Here is a 9,950-nt window from a genome sequence, read left to right on the forward strand (position 1 = left end):
TTTGGTTGAAAGTGAAAAGTTAGTTTGAGTAATCTTGGTCCCATCTTTGTTTCAGTAATTGGAAGTAATGATGATTGGTGAAACATGAAGGTGATCTTGACTCTTCTCATTTATAAACACGAAGGTGATCATATCTCTTAAAGTAATAGTATTGATGTTTTGTGATATTGCCTTAAGCTTCTTAAATTTTATGGCTTAGTTGTAAGTGTTACAGTAGTTTTACAGTCAATAAAATAACTAAATATTATCTGTTGTAATGTTAGATCTAATGGAACTCTTGTATTTGTTCTTAGGACGTAATAACTAAAAAAAGAATGAGCAAATGGAGCAAAGGAAATCAATCAAAGAGTTCTGAAAACAACCTTAAGCATTGGCATTTCATGTAAGTCTCTCTAAACAACTTAGAAAAGGAAGAACAGGTTTAGAATTGTGGAACAAAAATTAGGATTGGTAGTACGAACGGAATACAAACGTTGAATGTCTGATGTATGTCTTACTTGTGTTATTTCTTGCTTGAATGCTTTAGAATAACATTAGTAAGAGTTCTTACGTATGAGTGTTTTGCTTTAATATATATCTGCTGTGTTGTTACTTGCTTGATTAAATTACTTATATAGAGTTCAAACGTTTCCAAAATAAGTCCAGTGTCTGAAAGTAAAAGCAATAAGTTTTAGAAGTCAAAACACACAGCAAAATAAACATTACAATTAGAGATTCTGAAAAATCTCTTTGAAAACAACATTTATTGTCTCCCTATTAGGCTTTCCTTCATCGTCAACAATTAAAATCTTCAATCCCTTTTTTTGATGTAACCCTGGAGACAACCACATATAGTTGTCCATGAGAGAAGACATCTCTTGAAAGATACAAACCAACATGAGATAGTGATTGACCCTCATCTTGAAAGACAATTTCTTATCTGATGGTGTTATAGAAATTCTAGGAATGATCACAGTTTTTCCCACCTTTTCTCCTGTGATCACTTTCGCCTTCACCATTAAATCATCCATCTCTGTAATCTGGAGTCTAGTGCCATTCATCAGTCCGTTTGTATGATCGATGTTTCTAAGCAGCATCACAGGACAGCTGACTTTCAAACGAATGCTATGATTTGGAAGAACAGAAGCCTTGATGGTGTTTAAAAAATCGGGAGTGAGAGCTTGGTCATTAAATGAGAATCGATCAGAAGCATCAATGGAGTCAAAGCTTAAGTAAATTCTTTCTTCTCCTGCATGTTACAAACTCAAATATGAAATCCAGTTGCAGAAAACAATTGCAAAAGCTGAATAATTGCTCCAAAAAAATACTATACCTGGTAGTTTATCCAACATGTGCTGGTTAATCTTGTTGACATCCTCATTGGTAGGACACAAAATTGCCCTCTCTTGAAAAAACTTTGGCTCTTTATTCTGTTGTAAAGAAACAACATCACCATACACTGCTCTGCTAATTGATTCTATTGGATCATCTCCATCAGTAATAAGAAACTCTTCTGGAATATTGATTACTACTTCTCCATCATTCTCTTCACCAATCTTTCCATCCCCAACATCTAAAATCCACTCTGAGAATTTCTTTAATTCCTTTGCATCTTCAGCAGACAGGTTTTCAGAAATTAGCCTCATATTCTTTGTTAGTTTCATCACTTTGACATGCTTCCATAAATATGAGGAATTAAGAGAATCCAGTACTATTTCTGCTCTTCCAGCACCATGTATGACAGGTAATACTTGTCTAAAATCACCTCCAAATAAAACTACTTTCCCAGCAAAAGGTCTGCTGTCCTTGCTCCCCATAATGTCTTTCATACTCCTATCCAAAGATTCAAAACAGTGCCTGCTCATTATTGGGGCTTCATCCCAAATGATTAGAGAAGCTACTTTTACCAAATTAGCTTGATCACTACCTGGAATGAGTGTGCAAGTGGAAAACTCATCTGGGTTTATCGGTATTCCAAATCTAGGAAGTGCTGTCCTTCTTCCTTGTAGCAATAGAGAAGCTATCCCACTTGATGCAGTGTTCAAACATATTTCTCCCTTGTATCTGATTGCTGCTGACAACAATCTCCACATGAAGGTTTTACCAGTTCCACCAAATCCATAAACAAAGAACACACCTCCGTTTTCATTTACTACTGCATCAACAATCTCTTCATAGATCTTCCTTTGCTCCTCTGTTAGTTTGACAATGTCTCTGTCATGCTCGGCTTTCAGCTTCTCCCTATCATAACTCAGCTCATCTAAAATCAACATATTGTCATTCCCACCAATGTCGGGAGCTGGCTTTGGCATATATTCCCATTGATCTAAAGAAAATCCATTGCTCTTTAAAATTTTCTCAATCTCAAGAAGAGCAAACTGTTTTTTTTTTCATCGGCACTTAAACATAGATCTACAAAGAAGTAAAACAGCAAAGAAAATAGACAAATAATGTTTCTTTTAGAATGGCGTTTTATAAGTGTAAATATAGTTATGTTCAAACATGGCATGTTTAGTAGATTTCCCCGTTTATACTCTATATCATCACATAGTAACTCCCATGTATTCTCCCAAACAACCTCTGGCTCTGACAAACTACCAGACATGAGCATTACAACAAAAGCATGCCGCATATGTCCTGCTAATTTAGTGAAACTCGCCCTCACAAGATCATCAATATATTCTTGATCGTCATCTAGTAAGCCCCTCGCGTAGTACGCCTTCTTATATGTAGGATACACAACATTGTTGAATGTTCGAATCTCCTCAAAACATGTTGGACCTTTAACTATGTTTAGCAAAACACACAAATAGAAAGCTTCTTCAATTTTCCTTGGGGCATAATTGATCCTACCAATACTGAATCCTTTCTTTCTATCGTGGAACTTTCTCTCCTTCTTATTCCACGTGAACTTAGTTGGGATTTCTGCAAACGTTAGCTTTCTGGCAACAGCACTCACCTTGCACAATTCAAACCATTCTGTGAACATAGTATTTTCAATAAGCTTGTGACTGGTCACTCGTCACAATTGTCATCATCTTTGAAAATAATAATCTGCTTTCCTGATAGGTGCCACTGTAGTCGCTCAACAGGTATTGATCGATAGTGAATAGGGAACTTAAAAGTCCTCCATGACCTTTCACATGCAGAAACATATCTGAAAATTTATGAAATCGAAATTAGTTCAGTAGCTGATGACATTTAGAAGTCAAGAATAGCAGAAAAAAGACAAAATAGAAATTTACCTGCAGTTGAAGAAAATTTTGATCTCATTTTCTTTTTCAACTTTTACTGTTCCATCAGTCCCAACCTTTTGTTTAGCTGGTCCTTTTTCTGGTGGCTCTACAGTAACAGTGACACGATCTTGACCTTTATTAATATACTTGAATAAGTATTTAATAGAACCAGTCTGATTGCACCATTCCACATTAATATGGGCTCGATAACAAAGGGATAATTCCTTGTTATATGGTATAACATATCTGTTATCGCATTTGAAGCCATTTTTCTCTACAAAGCAACCAAGCATTTCACGCCTTCTATAAACTGGAAAGCCATCTTTGTTCACAACCGTTTTTTCAACATGATCTTTAGGATACAACTTTGAACATTTGCCATTTTCCATGCATGGTGACTTCATGTTTACTGCCCCACAAGGACCATGAATCATCATATCCTTTACCACTTCAAACAACTCTGGTTCTTCTTCCTTATCTGATATTTCTGCGGAGATGATCTTGTCAATGTCATCTGTTGTAGGAAATTTGGATTTCGGATGCATGAATATCAGAATATGAGCATGTGGTAGGCCACATTTCTGAAATTCAACAGTGTACATTACTGCAATAGAAAAAGAGAACGACATTAGTTACTATAGAAAATACCATATTATATCAGACTAAAACACCCATGTAATAGAACTCACATGCCACTGTCTTTCCAAGAAGCTCCTTTTCTGTTAAATCATCCATAAGAGAATCCAATTTACACTTAAATATCCTGCATAGAATATCGGATCTGTCATCAGGACTGAGTTTGCGTGGCTGAAGATACCTGGTGGTTTCAGGCCATTTAGGATTGCATGTAAAGGTTATAAACAGATCTGGAAACCCAAAATATTTGCAGATCGCCATTGCATCTAGATACATATTCTTCATGTACCTTGGTCCTCCAACAAATGTGACTGGTAACAAAAACCGACTGCCTTGATCATGCATATCTATCTTCCCATAGTTTTCAGACTGCTGAATAGAGTCAAAGCTATCTGATCTAAGGCTTTTCTGGTTCATCCTCAGATAGCACAACCGGTTAGACTCTATAGTTGTAAAAGCATCAACCAAAAACTGTTGGAATAGCCTTTTAGAGTGCAGAAGTGTATGACTTCCCCCATCTCTTTCATGAATCTGAAATGCATACCACTGTCTCATACTAATATTTTTCCTCTTCAGTTTTGCTGTAGCATCTGTAGGTCTTTTTTTAATCCCAAGTCTGAACCCATCCTCACCATATGTAAATATAAGAGGATATTGAAGAGCTAGGTAGGAAGGGTGTATTTCACTTATCCGTTTCAGCCATCCTGTTTGCTTCTCTTCCAGAACAATATCTCTTTTATCCATTTCCAAATTAAAATCACATGGAATTAATGCAGCCACCTCATATGCAGTAGGAGTATCATATGTCCTCCCGTCTTTCTCGCGGCTGCTGACAATCCGCATATGGAAAGTAGTCTCCGGATTAGTATGCTGAGCGGAATTGATGCACATATGGATTAACTTCGTTAGCATCTCAACTATCTTCTGAATGACTTGTTTTCTCAAACTCTCTTTTTTAGCCTTATCAACAGATTTCTTGTATTTCCTGGTTAACAAATACGATGTACACATTCTTAGAATATCAAATAATATAGAAACATAGGCTATCTCACAATACTTAATTATTTAATAACATACCCTATGATGGCGGCTCTGTTTTCAATTCCGTTTTCAGTGTCAACAATGTAAAGCTGAGAAAAATTGGCTTCTTCTCCATCTGGTGGCTTTAAACTACCCATTAAGTGATAGTTTTCTCCTTGAAGCTGGAACATTTTTGGTCCACGTCCTTGCAGTACACATCTATCTACTTTACCCCCAAGAGATGTAAAAGAAAAAACCATATTAATCTGCCTGATATTTTCCCGAAAATATCTGCTCATATCATCTTCTCCATGAAGCAATCTTGGCAAGACCTCCGGTGATTCCTTTAGTAATGGTAACTGAACTTGACCTAGTCCACAACACAAAGAAAATTTTGGTTTCTTGATCTTCCTTTTCTTCTCAATGCGTTCACCATACCACATTTTCGCACCACAGTAGTCACAAATATAAGTAGGATCACCCTCATCTAAATACTCTGTTAAAAATTAATAAATTGATCAGTGTTTGTTAAAAAGGTTATATTGATATACAAAAACGAAAAAAATTAGAATTACCTGTAGTATTTGATTTCGATTCTGATGGTAAAGTAGATGAAGATTCACCTTGGTTGAACGTTGATGTGGATTCATTCACCAGAGAAACAATATCTTGGAACATGGTTTTAAATATATCAGCCATAGTCAAAATCCTAGACCTTTGTTCATCTGGTACAAAACTTCTTCCATTTTTTTTCCAGTATTACCAGTAGCTACTTCATATGAATCACTATCTTCACTACTAACATCATAACTCTGATCACTATAATCGTCACCCTCCTCTGTATATTAATAAAAACAGTATCATGTATATGGTTGATATGGTTGTTTGAAAAATCTGTGACAATGCATACCATATAAATTGTGGGTTACTGATGTAATGTCAAGTTCATCCTCTGTCTCGTTATGTTGACTTGTTGTCCTCACTTTTGAATTTTGCTGCTTGGCAATGTCTGCCTTGGAGAAGGCTGGTAATAGATTAGTAGGTTGAATTTTGAGACATGAACTCCTTCTTGAAATGATGTTCGAGAACTGAGCAGACTTGTTGTTATAATCACCTCCTCATCAAAACGATTAAAGGAAATAACAATGTCAGTTGTCATAACTAAACCATTACAATTTAAGTTCATTTTTTTTATAAAATCGACCCAGCTTACCATTAGCTCTAAATCTCTTAGAACACTGAGGCTGCTTTCCTTTAGCTTTGTCTGTAAGTGTAAACACAACAGACTAGAATGCATCAAATGAACTTAAATTGATTAGTCACTGACTACAAAGCAGACAAACCAGTAACACATTAAACTGAAATGGGTTAAGAAAAATCACAATAGTTTTGATTTCTTGAACTTAAGACATTTTTTGGATGAGTAAAATGCTGGCGACTCCTTGAACTTGATAATGTCGGAGTTAAATTTGAAACATCTTTCAACACTGAAGTAATTCCAATACCGGATTTTTTCTCATCAGACGATTGAGAATCTGATGGCCCTGGAGTTATAGGTTGATGATTTTGTTTCCTCTTCCGTGTACCGGATTCTTTGTTCTTCATATTTGGTTTTGGTTACTGCTACCGGAGAAGTTAGTTTGACATGGAAATCTCAATAACCATTGTTATTATGTAAAGAGAGTTAGGGTTGCTTTATATGAACGTGGGTTAGCTTTCAGAAAATAGATTTAAAACACCTTGCTTTTAAATTACCTTGCTTACGATGTGTATCATATAAGTCGATATATTTGTATTGATTTGAATAGATAGATGCAATATATATCCACTTATGTTTGATAAATTTTCATACTTTTTATTTGAATCAATCTCATAAATATAAAAATAACTAAACTTGTATATTTATGTTGTAATTAATAATACACCGCCCATAATTGAAATGGAATAAATCAAAACAATAGAAAACTTGTAATATTTTATTGGAAATTATATATATTGGGGTTTAATTATTATTATTATTATTATTATTATTAAAAAAAATTGTTATTAAGGTTTAACTATAAACGTTAGTTTAGAGTCTTACAATATTTTTAGACTTTTTAGGAAGACAAAAAAGACGTAAATAACACTGCATTGCTAATCAAAGTTTAAATAAAACCAAACACTTGCAAAGAACAAACTTACTGGAAACATAAAACAACAAACTTACTGGAAACAGAAAACGACAAACAGAAAACATAATGAAAACATAAAAACAAAGCACAATTCCACACTTCCTTAGCCAATTTTGTTCGAGGTTGACTGCTGCTTGATGACGAAGTGAGTTCAGTTGGGTCGTTGGTGCAATGTTTCTTTGATGACGAAGTGAGTTCAGTTGGGTCGTTGGTTATGGCAATTTCATTGCGTTTAGATGATGGGGTTGTTACAGAGTCCTCGTTAACTTCACTTTCCATCAGTAGAAATGAATCCTACAATAGAAACTCAGTTACAAATAGTTGCGGTCCTTAAATTAATATTAAAATTTTGTATATGAAAAAGTCAAAACATACATGTTCACCACTATAATTAGTAGTTCAAGTTTCAGATGGAGTACACGATTCTGTAACACCAGCAGTCAATAGCATACTTAGTTCACTCCATACTTTACCAACCTTAAAATTCCCACTTTTGCTTGTATGATTGTCTTTCTCAATGAACACCCAAACATGAAAGTTTTACCAACCAAAGAAGTAATAGCTTCAGGAAATGAATCAATATCTTCTAGCTGTATAATAAATGTAGAGTTACATAATCAATTACTTGCATCTATAAAATGAATGTAGTTATAATTAATAGTTTATGAAATAGAGTATACCTCATCAAATGAATCATCGAGAAGTCAGGCACAATTCCTTGTGCAGTCCAGTGCAATAACATGAGGGTTGCTTCTCCAGTACCATCCTTAACCATTACATGAATCTTGAACCTGCATAATATAATAAACATAATTAAATTACGCATGAAAACTTTTTGATTATTCAGAAACTGTGTTTTGTATGGAAAACTTACTTTGGTGAGACATTTGTAACTTTAAGGTTGCAACCTTCACACCACCAAACATGAGATTTAGTCTCTTTTCCGTTCACTGTTTTCACTGAAGTTGAAAATGGAAGAACCTTTTTTCCCGGCAAGCATTGCATCCGAAATAGTACCATCCCCAATCCTTATCAATAGCATAGATTGTGCTAATGATTCTGCATTGCCCAATCTACATTTATAATATATACAAATTAGTGTTTGACAAGTAAATCACTGCTAAAACATATATTGAATCTATAAATATAACCTGAGTTGATGCAAGAAGCTCTCCAATGTCTTTCTGTGGGAAAAGCAACCACTTATCACGTCTTAATTCCCTCTCAATTTTGTCTTTTTCGGATTGAAATGTTGTCAAAGCATTGGACGGTTCAACCATGTAAAAACATAAATTAACATAGTTTCATCATAATATTCCTTAAGCTTTATCTAATTTATTAATATGTTATCAAAACCTTTTCATAAACTCATCTGTATCCTTTATTGGTGGGTTGAAATAGACCTGAGATGCATCAAATGCATTGGATATTTGAACTTGGTCTGCATATTATCAATAGTAATAAAAAATCAGTAAAGCTCTCAGTCAAGAAAAATAATAAACACTGTATTATTTTATATCTAAAGAAAATGATATAAGATTACTTCGATAGGTCCCGATTTTAGCAAAACGTATTAGGCATACTACAATTTCTTCTTCAGCTTGTTGGCTGAAACTGTGTATTGCTTCAGCAAACTTTCCCCAAAGGTAGCAAGGTATCTTTTGATCACTGTTGAAAACATATATTAATAGCTTAATATATATATGATATAAGAAATACATAAAATTAATATATTACCTGATGTCTCTCAAGCTGAACTCGATTTTCTTTCTTTGTTTACCGTGACACTGCACAGTTTCCAGATCTCCCAACTCAAACACTTGTCCAATAACATCTGATATTGTAGACATCATATGTAAGATTCATAAAAAACTTTTGAACAATATAGAAGTGAAAATTTGTATGACTGTATTAAACTAACCAATTAAGTTGGTTGTATCAAGTTTTCCACTTTGAATGCTTTCAAAGTCAACCAAACTAAGGAACATGTTTTCCTCTTGCAGTGTTGAAGGAGTGATGTCAGTGGTGGGAATAAAGACAATCTTGTATTGGTGATTTGTAGGCTTGTAACTACCGCCATTATTAGTCACCAAGAAATGGTCAATGTTTCTCCAAGCATCAACAGGTACTTTATTCTCCAAACGATCAAAGTATGCCTTCTTACATGATGCATGAATCTTGTTACCCTTCAATACAATAAGAATAAACTGGTTAGATAGTAAGTTTAAATATAGATGTATTTAGGAATCATTTGTTTGCCCAACAATAAATAAGAGAACATGATTTTGAAAGGTGTTTACCATTTAGATGTAGTTACGAATAGTGAGAAGAAATAACAGAAAGAATCATAAGAAAGTTTAGAGACGTACATATCCATCAGAGAAAACGATTTCCAAGGTTTCTCCTGAAAGAGGTGTGAACTGTTTCCAAGCATGAAGGACCTTAACTTGTAGACGCCAGACAGTTCTGTAGGGTCGAACTTGGTTGACAAAGCTGAGTTCCATGATTGCAGTGCAGTTTCTGGTGGAGTTATGCGTAGACTGCAATATTTATAAGTGCACTTTGTGTAAAGATGGAAGGTGTGGAGATTTTTCCGGAAATATAGCAGTGGTGATTTTACATGATTAAAGGAATAAAATACTCAGATAAGTATTTCTGTTCAAGAATAATATCTTTTGAGGAATCATGGGGTTTTTTATTTTATTATTATTTCAGAAATTGTAGAGTTTGTATTTATAATCCGGGTTATAATATTTTCGTATAATGCATGTGGAAAATTCACTGAAGCACATGGTGACGTAAACAACTTGAGCAATCATGAGGTTTTTTATTTTATTATTATTTCTACTTATTTGGTAGAAGAAAATCGTGGATATTTATATAGGTCTGAGACGGATCGGATATC

At 34.4% G+C, this 9,950-nt stretch overlaps 1 protein-coding gene and 1 pseudogene across 1 annotated transcript; both read right to left on the reverse strand.

The window, feature by feature from the left end:
* Positions 1-707: 707 nt before the first annotated feature.
* On the reverse strand, positions 708-5,314 carry LOC106330743 (annotated as a pseudogene).
* Positions 5,315-7,666: 2,352 nt separating this feature from the next.
* Positions 7,667-9,549, reverse strand: LOC106330750. Its single transcript, XM_013769174.1, has 8 exons — positions 9,415-9,549; positions 8,967-9,231; positions 8,783-8,879; positions 8,629-8,713; positions 8,197-8,229; positions 8,027-8,118; positions 7,726-7,836; positions 7,667-7,676 (listed from the first exon to the last, which is right to left on the reverse strand). Exons 1-8 carry the CDS (start codon positions 9,547-9,549, stop codon positions 7,667-7,669), a joined length of 828 nt encoding a protein of 275 aa, XP_013624628.1.
* Between the last annotated feature and the right edge of the window lie 401 nt (positions 9,550-9,950).

Source organism: Brassica oleracea, chromosome C1 (genome assembly GCF_000695525.1).
Source record: "Brassica oleracea var. oleracea cultivar TO1000 chromosome C1, BOL, whole genome shotgun sequence".
NCBI lineage: Eukaryota > Viridiplantae > Streptophyta > Magnoliopsida > Brassicales > Brassicaceae > Brassica > Brassica oleracea.

Excerpts from the sequence above, each read along its gene's own strand:
- LOC106330750 (XM_013769174.1), bottom strand. The coding sequence starts at position 9,549 with ATGGAACTCAGCTTTGTCAACCAAGTTCGACCCTACAGAACTGTCTGG. Across the intron at positions 9,232-9,414 it reads TCGTTTTCTCTGATGGATAT|GGTAACAAGATTCATGCATC; the intron begins GTACGTCTCTAA and ends ATTGTATTGAAG. Across the intron at positions 8,880-8,966 it reads TGATACAACCAACTTAATTG|ATGTTATTGGACAAGTGTTT; the intron begins GTTAGTTTAATA and ends CTACAATATCAG.